This window comes from Mastomys coucha, unplaced genomic scaffold, assembly GCF_008632895.1.
Source record: "Mastomys coucha isolate ucsf_1 unplaced genomic scaffold, UCSF_Mcou_1 pScaffold3, whole genome shotgun sequence".
NCBI lineage: Eukaryota > Metazoa > Chordata > Mammalia > Rodentia > Muridae > Mastomys > Mastomys coucha.
This window is the reverse complement of record NW_022196909.1, coordinates 12,344,570-12,366,257: the sequence shown is the minus strand read 5'-3', so window position 1 is coordinate 12,366,257 and position 21,688 is coordinate 12,344,570. Positions and strand designations below refer to the sequence as shown.

Sequence of the window (21,688 nt, the reverse complement as noted above, 5' to 3'; positions counted from 1 at the left end):
TTGGTTTTTCTAGACAGGGTTTCTCCGTGTAGCCTTGGTTGTCCTGGAACTCACTCTGTAGACCATGCTGGCCTCAAACTTGGAAATCTGCCTGCCTCTGCCTCCCAAGTGCTGGGATTAAAGGCGTGTGCCACCACCGCCCAGGTTCCTCCACCTTCCTAATGCTGCGACCCCTTAATACAGTTCCTCCTGTTGTGTTGACCCCCAACCAAAACATTACTTTCACTGCTAATTCATAACTGTAGTTTTGCTACTGTTATGAATTGTAACGTAAATGTCTATGTTTTCCAATGGCCTCAGGAGACCCTGTGAAAAGGTGGTTCAAAGCCCCACCCAGGATCATGACCCACAAGTTAAGAACCACTGCTCTAAGAACTTCTGAGTTCTATACTAGAATTACTTGTATACAATAATTATTATATTCCAAATAACATATTCTAGTAGTTTTAATGTGTCTGTGAACCCTGGCTTAGCGTTAATCAGTCCAATTAAGAAAAAAGGTTCAAAAGCTGAGCAGATATCCTAAAATATTAAAATATAATCTTGACCTCGATCCCAGTGGATAGTCACATAATGGCATCATATTGTAGAAGACCTAACAGGAGGTATGTGCAGCCCCAAAATAAAATTAAAAGGTTGGCTGTCAATTTATTGCCTTTGACTACATCATTCTTAGTGGTGAATTTTCTATTTAGATTTTTGTCTTGTATGAAGAGTTTCATAGAATATAAGATAAAGTCCTCGGAGCCTTAAAGCAATTGAATAATCAGAATTTGATGAATAAATCCAAGTTCATTCGCTAAAATATTTTATGGGATTCAAAATAAATCAGGGTAAGATTTTTTAAGATGAATAAAAAGATATCTGTCTCCTTGAAAATAAAACAAGTGTGTTCTACACCAATTCACCCAGGACCCTCAGTTGTCCAGTACTTTTTGGAAAACAACACATTTGGAATCTAATGGAAGCATACATTTCTAATAATCTGGTAATTACTTTAACTGACGATGAACAGAAAGTTACTAGTCACCACAGAGCTGGTGGTACCGATTTTCCCCACCAACCCATCATAAAGAAATGCAACATCCCATCACCAAGCTTAAAGAAAATTTTCAGATTGGGCTTCCTTAGCAACAGGCTAAAAAAGTCAAGAGGGGAAGACTAGTAAGATACAAATCGTGGCTTTATCTCCCCAGTAAGATAGGGAGTCCAAAACATGAAACCTTCTCTGTCGTTCACGGACTGAGTGCACTGTCAATCTGCATCCTGGATGTAATAAATTTTATTGGGATTTAGATTGGAGAACGAAAAAAATTGAGAGGCAGAAATCACCAGAGTTAAGATATAAACCAAGTCTTTCTTGAACCACTATCCATTTAAAGGAATCCCAATCCCCGCTTTCTTATTTGCCTCAAGTATAATCTCATATGTCATATCTGTTTTATTAGATTTATGAAGTGGGGGAGTTAGACTTGCAAGGAGTTTTATTTACATCATTCTCTGGCCTGAAATGGACCTTCGGCAGAAGAGGAATGACTTGGGGTTGTTACGGCTAAGACTCAGACACAGCATCTGCTTAACAGTGCATATGTATGGAACATTTGAGGCCAGCACTGAAGTTGGCTAAAATACAGTAAAAAATTTTTTGCATGGATGCAGTGTAGAAAAAAAAAAAAAAAAAAAAAAAAAAAACAGATTCAGACCAGGAGAAACTCAAGAGAATTAGGGTTTGAGACTAGAACTCTCATTGAGGATCCCACGCAGGAGGATCACTGCAAATTGAAGACCAGCTTGGACTGACTGCATAGGTAGCTGGAAGCCATCCTTGGCTAGACATTCCCCTCAGGAAGGTGCAGGGTTCTGGGGTTGGGGTAGAGGGGATCTGTGTATTAAACAAAGTAGCCTCCGGTAAGTTGCAACAGTATCACTACCAGGATACTGTAGAGAAGAGGAGCTACAAATTGTAACAGTGTCATGGCAGGGTATGATTTTGTAACGGCCCAGAGGCTGACCACTAGAAACTGCCAGCATTCAGGTTGTCATAATCCGAGATGAAGCAGTTTGGTTTAGCAAAGGAATTGCACAGCCCACAGTGAAAGGTAGTTCCCCTCCAAGGAGCATCTTTGGAAATAGCAGCCACCTTCACTAATCACACAGGAAGGTACGCAAAAAAACAGTTTATGTTCACTGAAGGTGCTCTGGTGTTGGATAATAGCAGGCTTTTTACACAAGAAGAAAAACCACACTATATGGTAGAAAGAAAGAGAGAAAGAAAGAAAGAAAAGAAAGGGAGAGAAAGAAAGAAACAAAGAAAAGAAAGCAAGGAAGGAAGAAAGAAAGAAAGACACTGGAAAAGCCTTTACTCCTTTATTACTTTTACTCTTATTTATTCCATTGACAGCTGTTCTAAAGTCAGATTGCATAGATGCACATTTTTAGTCTCCACTAGATGGGAAACTAAGGCAGGAGGGTCTCTTTAAAGCCAGGAATTAGAGGATTGCCTAGGCAACAGAGTAAGACTTGATTTCAAACCCTGTGTTGGAGAGGAGGCTGGGCTACATTTTAATGGGGGGAGTTATACACAGTTATGCTTATAACTGTGCAAGCACATTGACCATTTTATGCAAGTTCTATTTGATCTACACTCATTTTAAAATGACAACTCTTGGCTGGCTGAGCATGGTGGCACATGCCTATAATCCCAACACCCAGGAAGATGAAAAGCAGGAAAAGAGGAGGCCACTTGGCCTCCGCTATATAGTGAGACCCTGTCTCAAACAAACAAACAAACAAAGGTGACCCAAGCCAAGAAGAAGCAGCAGCTATTATTAGCTATGACCCTTGGCTCCAATTTGCTGTACCTACTACTGCTGAATAGAAGTGCCACAAGCGGGGCTTGTGATCGGGTTCGATGCAGACTGCCATCTGCTGCACACACAGGATGTGTCCGCTCAGGCCCAGTGTCTCCCAAGGAGACAAGTGATTTATTCCATACTTTCCTACATGTGTCTCAAAACCGTATCCGCTTAGAGATTCCTACTCCTGGAGGCTTTGGAATACAGAGGCTTCCCTGGAAGACAAAGGGTTAATTTTATAAGAGAAGGGAGAGATGCAAAGGCAACTGTAGTTTAGGATATAATAATAAAAAAAGAAGACCAAAGGGACTCCTAATCCCCGGGCAGGAGTCTTGGCAGCTGTGCAATCTTGGCCAAGTCTCTCTCCTTTCTGGGCCTCAATTTCAGGCTTGAAATATCAAGAGTTAAATCCCTAAAAGGCATCTTTCAAACGGAATGCCACATGAGGAATCACAGAAAATCACATGGGGATACATACGTGATGGCTTTAGAGCAACTGGACAGAAATTCAGACTCTCCTTCTACGTAGTTAAATAATCAGGCTCACCTCTTCTCGAACCTTGGACTCCTAAGTTCATTCACAAGTCACCATTCCCATGACAACACTTCTGCCCTTCAAAAATAACACCTTCATTTTTAATTGTGCTTTCGGTTACGGATTCAGTTCATCACTTTTACCCACCCCAGAATAGTGCAGAAGAATATTATCTGAAATGTCTCTACAAGGAAGACACGCACAGACCAGGACATCTAAAGCACACATTTTTAAACACCACTTGATTACCACACCCAAACAGTATCAAGAACAAACTGCAAAATCGGAAGATGCCTCATTGGAAAACAAAGATAGCTCAGGAAATCTTCCAATAGTTCAGAGGGGAAAGACTGCCATCATTTTGGGGGTGGTCTGTGTGTCTTTCACAGAACATAACTGGAGGGTATCAAGCATGCAAATCAGAATCGAACTATAGAAAAACTCGGCTCTCACCCAAAGGCTTTAGCAAAGCAATGTCAGTATGCCAAATACAAAAAAGTACAATTTCCTCACAAGAAGGAAGCTCGGGTCCATCACTATCGCTAATAATAGCAATACTATGCTGTATTCGCAGCGCCTCAGTTCTTTTCATAGTGCTTTCCCACAATTTTATGCTACCGCAGGTCTAGGGCTATCTCTCTGCAAAGCTCCAGTTCTTTCCTCTTAGGAGACAGGGAATCAACAAAACAGGTCATGATGCATGGGCTGAAGGCAGCACCTTCTCTGATGGGCCGGCTGCAGAGAGCTTCCCCTCATCACACTATACAAGTTCACCTTATGAAATTAAACCTACACTTGTTCTCTCAAGAGTTGGCCAGAGACCAATACGTATGGACCTCGAAAGTCCAAAAAGGAAAGGAACCTGCTGACCTGTTAGGTCAAGAACTCCATGCCAAGCCCCGGTATCATAGTGCCAACACTACACATACACACGCCCCTAGGCTGTTGAGACAGAATTCCTTCTTTGCCAGGCAACGAAACCCAGGCAAGAACTGGTTAATAGAATCGCCAAATCTCTGCCTCTGTGAACAACTTGCCATGCCGTCTCTCAAGTGCCTGCTGCCCTTCCTTTGGGCACGCGTGTAGCCTGAAAGCTAACCCTCGGAAGGGACCTCCCGGGACCTTTAAGGACCGGAGGGGATGGTGTTTGCCTCCTGAAGCAATGCAGCATCCACCTCGAGGAAGCTGGCTCCCACAACACGCACAGGCAGGGACCTGATCAGAGAAGGATAAAGTTTGATTTCCCTTCCTGCGTGTTCCTACGGGGCCGAGAGAGGGCGAGGCAGCAGCCTCCTGGGGTCCCGCGGTGCTCTCCGGGGACAGTTCCCAGCAGCATGGCACTGCCACTCTCCTGACACACCGGCAACCGCGGCAACTCCGGACGCCCCAACGTGCCCAGAGGAGGAGAGAAGGGGACAACTTGCACCGGGTTCATGGCATCGGGAGCCTCGGAGCAAAGCTGTCAGAAACGACGGGAAGAAGGGAGCGAGCACGGAGGCGGGTCAGGGAGAGGTTCAAGTCCCGTGCCTTCCCCGCCCTGGCGTCCCCAGTCCTGCGGGAACATCCCTGCTGTCGCCCCTCCTCCTCCTCCTCCTCCTCTCCTGCCTCCCGCCCGCCCGCCCGCTCGCCCAGCCTTCTCAGCCACCGCCGCCGCCGCAGGCGCTGAAGGACACGGCGGCTCGGTGGCCCGCCACCCCGGGGCGGCCGCGAGTTGAGGGAAGTCGCCGGGCGCCCCGGCCTGCCCGCGGCTCCCCACGCCGCCCCGCCCTCCCCGGAGCCGCGCTCGCTCACCGTCCGGTGCTGCTGGTGCGGCCGGTGGCGGCTGACGCCCAGCCCTGGAAAGCAGCCGGCAGTCAGCGCTCCGCAGCCGCCGGCGCCCCCGCCGCCGCCCCGGGAGCAGAGCAGCAGCAGGAGCGATCTACCTGCGGCGGCCGCCATCTCTCAACTGGAAACGGCGCTGGCCCAGGCAGCGCAGCGGACGGCAGGGGCGTGGCCAGGACCCGCCACTCAGCCGCATCGGGCCAACTGCGGCCCTGAGTCAAGCCTCAGAGGCGGGGCTTCCTGCGAAGTCCAATCAAAAGGCGGGAGAATTCCGGCTTCGGGCTGTCTGTCACTTCCAGAGTTACCTTACGGGCAAATTCTAGGGGACCCGGTCTCTGGCACTCGACCGAGCCTCTTGGAATGGAGCGGTAAGGGATGGCGCGTTCGATTTGGCTAATCTTTACCAAGTGACTTGATAAGAGAACTAGGGAACTAGATACCTGTGCAGAGCTTGTTCGGAGTTCTGAAGTGTTCCAAGTTGTCTGCAATAAGCACCCCACTGATCATTTTAAGTAGGTTGGCTACAACTCTCGACCGCATGCCTGAAGTTAGCATCCATAACGGATAGCATTTGGATGTGCCGAAACTAACCCTGAATTGTAAAGTGATCCAATGACAGTGCTGTCTAGCATGATATAAGGTAGAATGGTTGTAGCTTCAAACTCCCAGGATGAGTGCTGGACTTGCGGTTGGACTGAATGAACAGAACGCTACACAACTGAAACACCAGATTCTTTTTCTCAGCACCATTAGATTGACATCTCTCTCCAAAAGCAAAGCTGTTCGTTACCATATTTGACCTTGGTGTCCTTTTTAAAATAAACTTCAAAAAACAGAAGAAGCCGGCAATGTAATAAAACTATGTAAAGATGAACCAAGCTTCATAATTTTGCTAAAAAAGCAAGTAGAACACAGTTGAGAATAGCTTTTTTGCGGGGGTTGAGGGTACGGGGTGATGTTATTATGTTGCCCAGCCTGACCCGCAATTCACTATGTTGTCCAGGATGACCTCAAACTCACCTCCAACCACACCATCCCCAGTGCTAGGGGTTATAAGTATGACCATCACACCCAGCATAGAATTACACTTTTTTTGTTGTTATTGTTTCGTTGCTGTAGTAAGGATTTTTGTTTGAGATTAAGTCATACTACATACATACCATCCTGCCTCAGCCTCCCGAGTGCTACAATCACAAGCATGACCATTATGCCGAACTTGGAGTGACTGAACGGAGCGGTAAGGGATGGCGCGTTCGATTTGGCTAATCTTTACCAAGTGACTTGATAAGAGAACTAGGGAACTAGATACCTGTGCAGAGCTTGTTCGGAGTTCTGAAGTGTTCCAAGTTGTCTGCATAAACACCCCACTGGTCATTTTAAGTAGGTTGGCTACAACTCTCGACCGCATGCCTGAAGTTAGCATCCATAACGGATAGCACTCACTTTCTCTTGAAAACACAACATGCCACAGGACAAGGTTTCTCAACCTATGGGTTGCAACCCTTTGGGTCAAAAGTTTTTCTCACAGGAGTTGCCCAAGGCTATCCTAAAACACGGGTATTTACATTATGATTCATAGCAGTAGCAAAATTACAGTTATGAGGTAGCAACAAAAACAGTGTTATGGTTTAAGGTCACCACAGTATGAGGAACTATATTATGGAAAGTTGAGAACCACTACATGAGAAACTAAGTTCCTAGCAAGGGTTTGTTGAGTGTGGTGTTACAAAGGAGACCTGCAGTTGTTCTATTTTCTTAGACTTCCAGCTGTTTGTTATTCTGAGCCACTCAATTCTTTCAGCTCCTTTTTGAAATCCAAGTAGGGGGAGGTGTAGATTTTTTTTTTTTTAATTCTAATAAACATCACTGTGGGTTATGTAACCCTACATGAAGTTTTAAAACTTAAAATTTGTATTACTTGTTCTAATAATATTCTTTAAAGTTTGACTAAAATTGCTTCCTTGGCCAAACACTGAAGAAAAAAATTCTGGTTTAATTCTTCCGCCCTAGCCCAAAACAATAAGATGGCAGGTTTCTCCAGGTGGCCCTCAAAAGAGCTTTATGGTCCAACAAGTGGAACCTGGGAACTGAGGAATGCACTCCATCCAAACAGCTGAATGCAAGAAGCCCCCATTTGGAATTCTTGGCATTGCGGGAACAACTTCAGTCACAACTGCTCTTACCCATCTATAGTTACCAACGCAGTGCCTCAAGTCTTTATCCATACTGTGCATCCCCATCTCCCTGTCTCTCCTCTGGGTTTTAGTTTGTTGGGGTTTTTTTCTTCTTCTTTGCTGACCCCAGGCCCTGGCCAAAAGTGTTCTGTCTCTATCTCTGCTTTACCCTTTGGGAAATCTTACTAAATTAGCTTTCGTCTGTCTTTCCCAGTAGGAAAGTTGAATGTCTACCCTGCAGCACTAAGATTTAGTCCTGGGCATTAGAAAAAAAAGAACCAGATTAAGCCAGTCATGGTAGCATACACCCATAATCACATAACTAGGGAAGCTGAGGCAGGAGGATTTCTGTGAGTACAAGGCCAACATGGGCTACATAACTAGATGTTTGGGGAAAAGATAAAACAAAAGAAAACAACGTGGCGGAAAAGTCAGTTTTGTTTTGTTTTTTAATGTACAAATCTGAAACTAGAGACATGGCTGCATTTCAAACCTATATTCCAAAATGTATCATCTCATGTCTATGAAAATTAAATTGCTGATGCCCCTATGTTAGGCTACATATAGAATCTACCATTACACCTCGACCTTATAATGTAGATCTAACAATTTAGCTAAACAACTGTCATTTATCTTCCCCCAGGAAAAGAAGCAAAATAAACCCTTCCCTCAGGGGCAAAGGACTACAGGAGCCGGTTGGCCAAGCTTACCTAGGAGAAAGTGGTCATCAGAAAGGAATCCTCAAACCTAAGAAGGATCCATTGCCATTCCTGTGCCAGGGAGCATGCTGGCCACTCAAGAGGTAATACATCTTTAAATACATCTTTACATACATCTTGTAAGAAGTTGAAGATAACCTCAATATCTCCCAATAAAGTGCCTGCCAAGTACATTAGATATTGATCTCTTAACAAAATACCATTCAACTACATACAAAAGTTAACTATCCACAGGTCAGCCATACCGGTACACATACTACATCCCAGCACTTGGGAGGCTGAGGCAGAATTACAAGTTCCTGGGCTACATAGTGAAAAATTATCTCAAAAAAAAAAAAAAGTGTGTTGGTATGTTCTTATAATTCAGCATTGGGAAAGCTCAGGTAGGAAGATGGCCAAGTTTAAAGCCAACCTGGGCTACGCAGACAAAACCCTAGTTCATCTACTTCAAATACAAAAACAAACAACGATGAAAAGAATTGTCCTGCCTACACTTTCACACTTAATCCAGAGACCAAGAAATGTACTTATTCTTTACTAAAAGTAAACTGGGCATAGTGGCACATACCTGTAATGTCAGTGCGTGGTAAACAGAAGCAGTAAAGGCTGGAGTGAGCACTCATCCTCAGGTCCTAGAGTTCAAGGCCAGGCTCAGCTACGTGTGGCCCTGTCTCAGAAAAAAAAAACTGAAAAGCTATAGTACTTCTGAGCTTTTGCGGTTGGCTGAAATCATGTATGAGATATAAAACTATAGGCTGGGCGATGGTGGCACACGCCTTTAATCCCAGCACTTGGGAGGCAGAGGCAGGTGGGTTTCTGAGTTCGAGGCCAGCCTGGTCTACAGAGTGAGTTCCAGGACAGCCAGGGCTACACAGAGAAACCCCGTCTCAAAAAAAAAACAAAACAAAAACAAAAAAAAAAAAAAAAGAAAAACCTATAAATAATCTAGTATGCATGATCATTTTTAGATTATATCTAACATGGGGACCGGTGAGATAGCTCCACAGGTAGAGGGGCTTGCTGCACCTGACAACCTGAGTTTGGTCTGGAACCCACGAAAGATGGGAAAAGAAAACTAACTCTCAAAACCTCCATCCATGCTCTGTGGCGTGCACTCATGCACACAAATATAATAATAGAAATAAATATGCAAAACAATTTTAACACCGTATATAGGGATGAGCATAGTGGCACATGCCTTTAATCCCAACATGTGATGAGAAGCCAAATCTTTTAAGTTCAGACTCCATTTTAGAGAACCTGACCTAAGATTGAACTCAGGTAGACTAACAGGCTGATACCTAGAATTAGTTTCCAAGTTGCCACCTTCCCCCTGACCCCCGAGAAAATCTGAGCCTAGCTCCAGTCTCTAGGCTAATCCTCAATAAGACCAGTATCTCCAGGTTACAACCTCAACAAGACCAGTATCCCGGGTTACAAGCCCACCCCCTGCCTAACGACCACCAACGCAGAGGGGAGCAGAAGTTATGTTTAGGATAGGACTCCCAGCGCCACCACAGGAGCTTTCCAATTAGATGCTTGCACACTTAGCCCCTGCTGGCTGCTTACCATAAAGCCTTGCCCTGATAGATATTTGGGGCTACCACCACCACCAAAACCAGCCTGCATGACAGTGGTGCACTGGCAGGGTGGGGGGTGACAGGGGAGGGGCGAGTTAGCTCAAATAGAATAAAGACCCTGCTGTGAGTTGCATCAGATTGGCTCCTGTCTGTTTTGGGGGGATCGCTAACACCTCCCTGGCACAACAGTGAGAGGCAGAAACAGGAGGATCTCTGTGAGTTCAAGGCCAACTTGTTCTACCTCAAACATGCCCTGGTTCCAAGCTGATCATGACAATATAGTAAGAGCCCATCTTTAATATATATATATACACATATATTGTGTGTACATATATACATTATATATATAATTATATATATATATATATAATTATATAACTTAGGTGGTGAATTTAAAGGAATAAATAGGAAGACATGTTGCCTTGGGGAAATTTTGAAGGACACCTGCTCTTTTGAGTAGTTAAAATTGTTCCCACCTGCATATTAATTTTATAATTTAAAAACACGGCCATTAAAACATACTCAGTTGCACAATTTTTTTCTGTGCCAATCCTTTAAAAAAAAAAAAAAAAAAAAGGTTGCGTTTTGTTTTAAGCTAAAATGAAACTTTAACCTGCTTCCCTACTAAAATGTACACTGACGTGGGAGCTCCCAACTATGACTCAACTCAAAGGAATATTTACCCAAGGGTTTCAGAACAGGTAGGGTAGACCGGTGAAGCACACACCCTGACTTGAGCAAGCAAACACGACAGGAATCTCCTTAGAGGTCTGGGGGCTGTGTTTCCTGGTTCACTGATAATGTGAAGTATTATCCACATGGGATCAGTAGTTCTGAGTGAACAGGAAACAGTACATCCAAAAGAAGGGCAGAAGGAAAGGCTACGGCCTTCAGAAGTTCTGGGACCCCCAGGCTGGTCCTACCGGCTCTTTATGTTTGCTTCACTCCCCCCAGAACGTCATCACACATTTCTCTTGCCTATCCCTGCTAGAAGTAACTTCTCCATCACCAGGACGAAGTTCCTGTGACTTCCTCCTTTCTGTGCCCCTCGCTGTTCTTTCTCTGGGAGCTCATCTGCATAGTAAACATTTCTAGTCACTGTAGGTGAGAGAGGTTCAACTACCTTTAAAGCCTTTTTTGTGTATAACATACATATATATGAAAAACACTATGATATACAATATAATGATATAAATATAATGTAGTGTACCATCATGGTGTGTAATATAATACGTATCATAATCTATGTATACTATATTATTTTACTTATATGTATATGTATATACACATTTATATATGTATATGTATATATATGTGTATATATAGCATAAAAAAATATATCTTTTCTTCTCTATATCTACTTTCACTTCATCATACACATAAACAAACACACCCATGTTCTCCTTGTTTTTCCTTATTTCCTGCAATACTCTTACTTGTCCCACAGACCCACTCCAAGTCAGAAATATATTTAGATATCCCTCTAAAAATGTTCGTTAGCAGGAGTCTCAACCCTTATTTCCAAAGGACGACTGATTCCATATTTTTATAACTCAATCACCCTGTGATCTAATCTTATTTTCTGTCGGCAACATGCATGCTTCAATCTTTTTCTTTCACGCACAGAATCCCCAAGGAGACCCTGAGGTGAGAAGGGCAGGCCTTGCTCAGGTAGATTGTCTTTGTTCCTGTTTTTCAAAATCCAGGAGCCAGGCAGCCAATTGTAAGGCTGTCTTTCTTTGTATTGGATTGGCTCAAGCCTTTTGCAGTCTTTGATATTTACTAGACTTTTGGATCTAGGAAGTCTTTTGTCTCTTTCTCTCTCTAGAGTGGTCAAAGTTATTAATTTTGTACTCAAATACAGCACACCTCCTAAGTACATGGGAATTCAGCTCACATGGTTATGAAACCCAGCACCATTCAGAGTGATAAAAAGACCCAGCTGACGTGTAATAGAATCCCAACCAGAAGAGAGGCTCCTCGCTCAGCAGTCGCTCCTCCATAGACCTGTTTCCCATGCCCCGGGCTCTCTCAAAAGCCATCCCTAGCTTTTTGCTTCTGCTGTCCCAGTAACTATTTGTGCTTCTGGTGGAGGCGGGGGTTGGGGGGAAGTGGTAGTGGTGGGAGTAACAGTCTTCTCTGAAAATAAACATCTAGGTAAAACTTAAGTCTCCTTGCAAGCGCCCATAATTGACTATTGACTTTGTATCCCAGCTGCTTAGTGCCAGATGTGAGCCGGTCTGATAGTGTGATGACGTTCTGTGATCATTTTGGATTGTTTGACACCGAGTCTGGCATAGCCAAGGATAACCACACACTAGCTAGTGTTACTGATAGGAGACGCTACCTGAAACTCTCATTAGACCTGTCTGATCAGGAGAGTCTGGCTGACTCAGCCACAGTTCCTGCACAAGTCTACGTATATCCTGCAGCAGAATTCCTTCCCGTCAAGGCCTTTGTCCTACAGTGGACTGTCCTGTAACAGAATTCCTTATGTGTAAACCGTCTTTGTCCTACAGGACTCCTCCAGGTTCGGAACTGCCAATTTGGCAAGTTAACTAAAGCTAATTCTAGACAATGCCATTTCTTCCTTCAACTGTCTGTTCTCCTTAAATTTATAGACAACACTTAAATATATAGACAACCTCTGATGAGACTATCTAGAAGCATTTCACAAAGCAGGACAGTCTAAAAGAGCCCTCTTGGTCTGGTTTCTAGTCACACGAATCTGCCTACTTCAAGGTGAGATACATCTTTAATATTATGCTGAGTTTGGCCCAAATTTCAGCTCCTCTGCATCTAAACTTTGTGACTGTCAAAACTAATATATTTCTCCTCGGTTCGGATGGGATGGACACCACCATTATCAGGACTGACTTCCAAGAGAAAGCGTGAAGGTTCTGGGCCATCGGCTGCAGTTGGTGGGAAGCAGGGGGTGGAGGAAGTTGTGGGTGGGAGCGTGGGCTTTGCCAATGAACAACAGGTGCAAAAGCTGCTCTTTAAATTTAGCCACTGCACTTGGCATCCTGTCTCCCAGCATCCCGTCACTTACGGCAACCACTGCTAATTTGGAAAGGATCAAGGGACAGACAGGAGGAGGGATCATATTTATTAAAAGACAAAAGGGGGGGATTAACTTTTACAAAAACCAGCCTAAGGAGTGAAAAACACTGGACCTCAGAAAATATACACAGTGAAAAGGAATGATAGGGGAGGGAAATTATTCAGAGATAATAATCGTTAGCAAATCGTCCTTAATTAAGCACTTTGGAAGTCACTCTCAGCTGCCAGAATGTGGGAGCAAAAAATCACGTAAGATTTGGATGGAGACTCAAAAAATAATATCTAGGAATCTAGAGTTTGGGTGAGAGAAAGGGAAATGACCTGGATAGATCAATGCATTTATTGTCCCATAAGCCTGTCAATCGATTGAAGGCTCACATGCTAGGAGAGCTAGTGCCCGAGACACAAACTCTCCCCAAATCCTTGTTCCTCCACACAATGCCGTTTCTTTTTCTGAGATAGTCACTTAACTCTCATAACCTTGACCTTCCTTGAAATGGAATCCATTTTTTCCACCTAGCATTTATCCACCACTGAAACGAATGACAAGTCTCCCTCTTCCCTCCTTGGCAGTGTGGGGACCACCGCCATCAGGAATGATGGAGGCAGTAATGATCCAGATCAGGAAGTTCATGACTGACCATCTGCTACAGAGAAAGCAAAGGGTCCTTGATGACCTTCACCCTGGGAAGGCAACGGTAGAAAAGACGGGAATTCGAGAAAGGCTAGCCAAAATGTACAAAACCACACCAGAGGCCATCTTTGTTTTCAGACTCAGAAACCCCCTTGGTAGTGGCCGGACAACTGGCTTCACATAATGCCAGATCTTTGCATTATGTAAAGAAGAATGAGCCTAAACGCAGGCTTGCAAGACACACCCTTTGTTGAATGAAAACGAAGACATGAACATTTCAGAGTATGTTTGAGGAGAAGGCTTTTTATTGAAGATCTGAGGGGGTTTTTTTGGCCAGAGGCATTTGGAAGAGTCCAGACTGAACTGGGCCATGATGGGGTGGGGGTGGGGGGAAGTGCTAGAGGGAAAGGGAGAGGGAGAGGGAAAAACCAAGGGGCCAAGAGAGCTCAGGTGGCAGAAGAGACAAGATTATATAAGAATGAGAAGCTGGAAGAACCAGCAAAGCCCAGCCCCTGGGCAGGAGATGTTATAGGTAGGGGGCAGGGTGGGAAGTGTGGGAGGAACCACAGGTACCGCCTTCTCTAGGTTTCTTTGGGATCTGACATTTATGAGAAGAAAGACCTCCAAAAAACGATGAAAGAAATGCAAGAACAGAATGAAAAAGGTCCAGGATACTGCAAAGGCCAACGTTGGTGTTGGCAAAAAGCAAGCGGAGACTGGCTGCAGCTAGAGGGGAGATTCTGCAGTGGCCTGATCTGCTGCGATGGTGCCAACTTCTAAGGATGGGGCTAATATGCTAAAAGCTTGCCTGTGTGTGTGTGTGTGTGTGTGTGTATGTGTGTGTGTGTGTGTGTGTGTGTGTGTGTGTGTATGTGTGTGTGTGGGGAGAGAGAGAGAGAGAGAGAGAGAGAGAGAGAGAGAGGCAGACAAGAAGGGAGGAAGCAAGGGAAGACCTCTAGAATGATCTTTGAGCATTAACTCAGCATAAAGTTGAAGCACACTAATAATATAATAACCACCCACCCAACATTACTGAAGTCATTAAAATGTTACAGCTTTTTTTTTTCCTTTGCTTGGCCTTTTTGCGCTTGTTTTGTGTTACTGTTAGTTTTGTGTTACAGAGTCTAATTCTATTTAACTAAAGTTAACTATTTCACCATTCAGAGGACAGACTAAAATTGTAATTCAGAACATGACAAAAAGACACGATGTCAGGATGTGCTGGCCCCTACTAGAATCCCTGCCCTTGAGAGTTCAGGATCCGCCCAGCTACGGTGACTTGTAGGCCTACCTGAGCTATCAAAAGAGACTCTGTCTCACAAAAGCTAGAACTGCAACAAAAAGAATCATGTTCCTTTCTTCACGCCTTCCTTTCTTAAAATGTCTTTCTTAGATTGAACCAGGGGCCTTGGGTGTCTCCAGTGTCAGAGGAAGAGAACTCAGTGGGTAAGCTGCTTTCTGGGCATGTTATGGTCTACCCACACTTTTAGAACCATGAGCATGAAGGGGCACATTTAAAACCCCAGCCCTAGGAGGTGGGGTGGAGGGAGGCAGAGATGAGGAGACCCTGAGGCTTGCTGGTTAGCCTAGCTGAATCAACAAACTCCAGGTGTGTGCAAAACTCTCAGATACTTAGACATACACACACACATACACACACACACACACACACACACACACACACACAAACACACACACACACCATACCATACACATACACCATCACACATATACTACATACCACATACACCACAACAGATATACACATACCACCCTATCACACATATACACACACCACCACACACATATGCACATACCACACACACACATGCACATACCACACACACACATGCACATACCACACACATACCACTCACATATACACACAGATGCACACACACACACATACACACAAATACACACACCACACCATACACATATACCATCACACACACATACTACATACCACATGCACCACAACAGACATACACACACCACACTACCACACATATACACACACTACCACACACACACACACACACACACACAGAGTCCTGTCCTCTCACAAAAGGAAGAATGGGAATTTAATAGACGGGTTTTTGTTTGTTGAGGCATTACAATAAGATCAACATGGTAATTCTGTTCCTGGGGCCATTTATTCAGAAGAAGTACATTTTGAACTGCCAAGGCTGCTCAAGCATCATTGAGAACACTGGGATGATGGATTCTAAAGAGCCTCTAGCCAAAATACACAAGAATTCTTACAAACCATGAGCAAGAGACTTGAATAGATACTTTACAAAAGAGGACTTCTAAAAAACCCAGAAAGCGATAGGAAGGGGGCTTGACTTCACTATCAACTAATTAGGTACAAACCAAACCCATGGTGCTATAGCCCTTCAAGCCCAGGGAAATGGTCAAAACAAGAAAGATACAGAAGATGCTAAATTTTCACAAAAATCTAGAATAGCCATGATGCTCATACGCCAACAGGAGTAAACACTGAAACGGCCGCTGTTACCAGAAGACAGATACTGGTAATCAATTGGACAGAGACGACATGATAGAAAGTGTTACTGAGGGTCCCTTTTCTAAGGTTTAATCATTCCAGTGGATTCCCTTTGTTTGCTCAGCCGTAGGGGATGGGAGCGTTTCTAGCAGTTATTGTCATATAACCCTTATCCATCAGTTTCCTTCCTATCTCTTCAGTGGCTTAAGATATTTGTAGCTAGGCTGGGGTGTAACTCAGCAGTAGAGTACCTGTCTGGCATGTTTGAGGCCTATGACCTTGGGGATCAGTTTCATGCAGGCCAGGGCTGCACAAACTGACTGGCTCTTGTTACTGGAGGTGGACTGTGGCAGTCAGGATTTTGAGATTAATGCTATACACCTTTTAAAAAAATTTTTTTGTTCATTTTTTGAAATTTTCATATACAACACTTTGGTCATATTTCCTTTCCCCAACTCTTCTCAGATCTTCCACCCCCTTTCCACCCACCCAACTTCCTATTCTTTCTCTCTCTCTTACTATGTGCCTTTAATCCTTGCACTCGGGAGGTAGAGGGTAGGAAGACCACAAATTCAAGGCCATCCTCAACTACAAAGAAAGTTGGAGGCTAACCTGAGCTACAGACTCTTTCTCAAAAATATGTAAATTGATAGTTAAGAATTATGTTTGTTCAAAGCCTAGTATGAATCAGGTTTGTTGCACATGTAATCCTATCGTCTTGGAGGCTGAGCCAAGAGGACCATGACTTCGAGTCTTGCCTGAGTTACACTGTGAGTCCTGTCTAAAAAATAAAAATAAATAAAAATAAAAAAGCTGAGATAGATGTTGTCTCTGGGTTTAAGGACAGTTTTGATCCTGGTGATTGGTATCATGCAGTTTAGTCCACACGTAACCTAATTATCAACTATGGTGTGACTAATGTACCTGTTTGGCAAGTGTCTTGAGGGCACAAATACCCACGGCACACTCCCAGCACATGGTAACAATGATTTCTAGGATTGCGGTGCCCGTACCCCAGGCTCTTGTTACCGTGGCAGTGAGAATTTTGAGATTAAAGCTATACAACTTAAAAGTGGTTTTTCTTCTTTTTTTTTCGTAAACATGCATACAATATATTTTGATCATATTCTTCCCTTCTCCCAACTCTTCTCAGATCCTCCACCACCTCCCTCCCTACCCTCTTGACTTCACATTCTTTCTCTTCAAAAACAAATAAGCACACACACACACACACACACACACACACACACACACACATGAACAACAAAAAACAACACGGCGTGTATATACCAAGTCCTCCCAAGCGTGAGACCTGTACAACTTCACATCTTGGCTTTGAAAAACAGATACAATTAAAAAGAGCCTCGTAAGTAATATAACCCCGTTAATTGATTGGATCTCCTTTACCCCCGAAATTAAGGATACCTACTGACGTGAATGTTTTGTCCATTAACTGAGTAAGAAAACTAGACTAATACTGTCTCCAAGTGCAGAGGATGTGGTGGCCTCGGACACAGCACTCAGTGGTTCATGCACCTTGGCTCACTCACCCCTCTCAACAGCATGAGAAGGTGCCCCTCTTTCTATAAGGGGAAACTCTGAGGTTAACTCATTTGTCCAAAGTGAGTACCCAAACTCAAGGACCCTAGCTCCTACATCCTTTCCGGAAGCCACGCTCTTAGTACACAGGCCAATAGAATCTTCTTAATACTGCCATGTAGCATGACCTTTCTTCTCAGTGCCTGAGACTGAAGCCAGTGCTTTACATGCTAAGCACATACTCTAGCACTGAGCTACATCCACCATTCCAGCAATGCCTGTTTTCTCTCCAGGACATTCAGTTTGCAGAGGAGGGGAAAAAAAATCAACACAAAAGGTTTGAGTGGAAAAAGACCTCTCTAATTAAGGCCCTCTGGCCACAGAGAACTCATTGAGGTCTAAGCACTTAGCAGCCTTTGTGTGGGTCACAAAGCTACTTAATGGATGGGCAGGACTGAGAGTCAGTGTTCCAGGCTCTGCAGGTACCCTTCCCTATACCGGAAACCCTCCCCTCCCACACCCTGCTCTTTCAGGTTACTGCTATCTTGTACAGGGTCCAAAGTTCTTGTTGACTCTAAACGGGAGTGGCCAAGGGGGCACAAAAAAGGGTGGGTAATTAGGGCAATAAATACTTACAGCTTCCCCTTCCTGATCGGTATTCAGGGCCACTTTGAATTGCACACAGTCGAGTGCTATGCACTGGGCTGGAAAGTTCCCTCCGTCAACCCTGACATAGTTTGCTCCTTTGGGTTGAACACTAGAAACAGCTGTTAAAATGCCAACAAACTGAACGTCTAAATAATACATTCACAGGACTTTATTTATGGAATCAGCCATTTGTCTGCTGAGAAAGTCCTTAAGGAGTGCCTCTGTTGAGCCTGTCTCAGTGGGATCCAATGCTGTGGGACAGGGAGGTGGATAAAGTGGGAACTACAGGGAGGGGCTGGGGTTGGATGAAGTCACTGAGTACCTAGAGAACAGAATAAGAATAGAATAGAAAGGGAAAGGCAGTGCAAGAGAGGCCGGTGAAGGATGGAGCAGCTCGGTAGACCTTGCAGGATAGAATACAGATTCAGTTTCTACTTCTGTGCCAGGGAACCATCAAGATGGATCGCTGTTGCAACTCTTTTTCCCATTTTGAAACAAAGTCTCAATATGTAGCTCGGGCTAGCCTCAAACTCACCGAGGTCTACCTGCCTCTGCTTCTGAGTGCTGAAATGTAAAGGCCTGCCTCAAGGTTGGGGAGATGGCTAAGTAGTTAGGGCCACTTGTTCCTTTTGTAGAGGACTCAGTTTCAATTCCCAGCACCCACATGGTGGCTCACAACTACCTGTAACTCCAGTTTCAGAGGTTCATACATTGTTGTCCTACCTTGGTAGGTACCAGGCACACATGTGATATACAAACACAGATGTAGGTGAAACACTCCTATACATAAGATAATAAAATCTTAAAAATAAAATAAAAGCGCACGCCACCAAGCCTTTTCCAATGTGGCTCTCTTCTTCTCAAGAAGGTCAAAGAAGAAGAGAAGAGACTAAAAGATCAGTGCCTGGCTATATAGCCTGTGGCTTGATGGGACCCACCCTGTGCAGTCTCCGGCATGCATCAGACATCACCATCCCAACTGTACAAATGAGAAATGGAAGATCCAAAGATCTTACATCCTTTCCCTGTGTACATGCCCAAGAGCTCACTCCAGGAGGCTAAGTACTGAGTACAAGACTGAGTGAGGTCCTCCGATCCAGGGTTGCTCACTCTTCCACACTCCCTCCATAGAAAACGTGTTTCCTAGGGTCTGTGCCCTTCCTCTCTCTCTCCTTCTCCCTCACTCTTTCCCTCCCTTTCTCTCCCTCTCCCTCCTTCTATCCACCACTCCTTCACTCCTGTTCTTCCCTTTGTCCCTCTCCCTCCCTCTGTCCCTCCCTCTGCCTCTCTCTCTCTCTCTCTCTCTCTCTCTCTCCCTCCCTCTCTCCTTTGTCATTCCATATTCTCATTTATGGCAACCCTTATTCATTACTATATGACACTGACCTTCACTGGTCTAATTTATCATAGTAAGGTTGGTGTTTCATTTGTAAGTGGGCCATCTGGCAGGCAGCATATGGAAATAGACCCTTTGACAAGGTCATAAGAATATTAAATTTGTAATTTAAAGAAGCTGGGGAAGTACATGTGGTAGAACACTTACTCAGCATGTGGAAGGTCCTGGGTTTGAACTCCAACACCATATAAATAAATAAGTGTTTTTTCTAAAATCTGAAAGGAATACTGCCAATATTGAGGGCCAGCAGTTAGCAAAGTATTCTGTTGTGTGCCATGTGACTACTACATTATAGCATCTTGCTTAACCCTCACAATTTTCCTATGAGGAAAATACTCTACTAGTCTCCTAGATCCTTTTTTTTTTTGGATGAGAAAAATAAAACACGCCAGACTAATTTGCTAAAGGTTGGCTGGCTGTTGCATGATAGAGCCAGTTCATGGATGCAGACAGACACCAGAGCCCACATGGGAAACCCAGAGCTCGTCCTGTAGACTCTACAGTGTAGAGCCCTATACCGTTAGCTCAGAGGTAATCGCCAAGAAACCACACAGGGTTCCAGAGGAATGACCAAATGAAAATGATTTCTTTGGGGCTTGAGTGTTGCCTGGTGGCTTAAGAATGTACACTGGACTAGCGGAGGAGCCAGGTTTGGTTCCCAGATTCCACACTGGAAAGAACTGACCGCTGAAAGGTGTCCTTTGACCTCTCCACATACGCACTGTGGCACGTGTGTGCACACTTTCAGATGATGATGATGATTATGATGATGGTGATGATACTCTAGTGAGAGCAGTGGGCTGAACAAACATCAAAAGTTGTAGCTTGGGGCTGGAGAGATGGCTCAGCAGTTTAAGAATACTTGCTTCTCTTGCAAAAGAGCTGGGTTTGGTTTCTGGCACCCACACAGAAGCTTACAACTCCAATTTGAAAGGGTCCAAGGACTCTTCTGGCTTCCGAGTGCAGCAGACACAATGGTGATGCACATACATGAAGGCAAACACTCAAACACATTAAAACAATTTTTTAAAAACTAAATAAATATGTTAAAGGTATAGTTCAATGGATTCACATTCATCTTCTTCTTTATGTTGGAAAGTATAGGATTTTGTTTATTTAAGGCATGGTCAGCTCAAAGTTCTAACTTTAGAATTCTGCTGGCAACCATGATGTGTAACTTATTGTTAAACTCCAGACAAACAAGTGTATCAAGAATATAGTATCCGCCGGGTGCTGGTGGCACACGTCTTTAATCCCAGTACTTGGGAGGCAGAGGCAGGCGGATTTCTGAGTTCGAGGCCAGCCTAGTCTACAGAGTGAGTTCCAGGATAGCCAAGGCTACACAGAAAAACCCTGTCTCGAAAAAAAAAAACAAAAACAAAAACAAACAAAAAAAGAATATAGTATCCAGATACTTGAAGAAATGTGTTCCTATGTTACTTCCATCAAAAGACTGAGAATCTGCTGCCTTAAGCATATGTGTTGTTGAAGAAATGGGTGAGAAAAATAGATATGCACCAAAAAAAAAATCCTTTCGTCTGTTTCTTTAAAAGACATGAAGAAGTCTAAGCCCAACGTGGTAGGCTCTGCCTGTGACTTAAGAAGCTAAGGCAGGAGGATTGCTATAAATTCAAGGTCAGCTTCAGCTAATTGGGAATTCTAGGACAGACTCAGTATGGAATGAGACCCAGACCCAAATAAACAAACAGAAGCCTGAAGTTTATCTAGAAGCTTCCCTGAAAGGAAAAAAACAACAACAAAAACAAGAAGCAAACAGCAAACCGCCTCTTGTGACAGAGCCTAAAGAATGTTGGAAGTGGTTATAGAGACCTAGAACCTGAACCTACCTCCAGGCTATGCGGTCTATGAGACCTTAGGGCTCACAATCTGTAAAAAGATCTTATGCCACTGTCTTGGTTAGGGTTTTATCGCTGTGAACAAACCATGTCCAAGGCAATCTTAAATTAAATGAAAACGTTTAATTGGTGCTGGCTTACCCATTCGGAGGTTCAGTCAGTCCATTCTTACCATGGCGGGAAGCATGGCAGCATCCGGGCAGGCATGGTGCAGGAAGAGTTGAGAATTCTACATCTTCGTCTGAAGGCAACCAGGAGGAGGCTGGCATCCTTAGACAGCTAGGAGAAGCTCTGCCTACCCCGCAGTGACACACTTCCTCTAAAGAGGCCACACCTACTCCAACGAGGTCACATCTCCT

The 21,688-nt window shown here is 44.2% G+C and overlaps 1 protein-coding gene and 1 pseudogene across 1 annotated transcript in view; one reads left to right on the top strand and one right to left on the bottom strand.

The window, feature by feature from the left end:
- The window catches only part of Mcu (mitochondrial calcium uniporter), a 170,693-nt gene extending 165,331 nt beyond the window's left edge, over window positions 1-5,362 (bottom strand). Inside the window, exon 1 of the mRNA XM_031348337.1 lies at window positions 5,182-5,362. Coding sequence (XP_031204197.1) covers window positions 5,182-5,328 — 147 coding nt within the window. The 5' untranslated portion in view covers window positions 5,329-5,362. The remainder of the gene's footprint in view (window positions 1-5,181) is intronic.
- Window positions 5,016-14,445, top strand: LOC116075283 (annotated as a pseudogene).
- The last annotated feature ends 7,243 nt before the right edge of the window (window positions 14,446-21,688 follow it).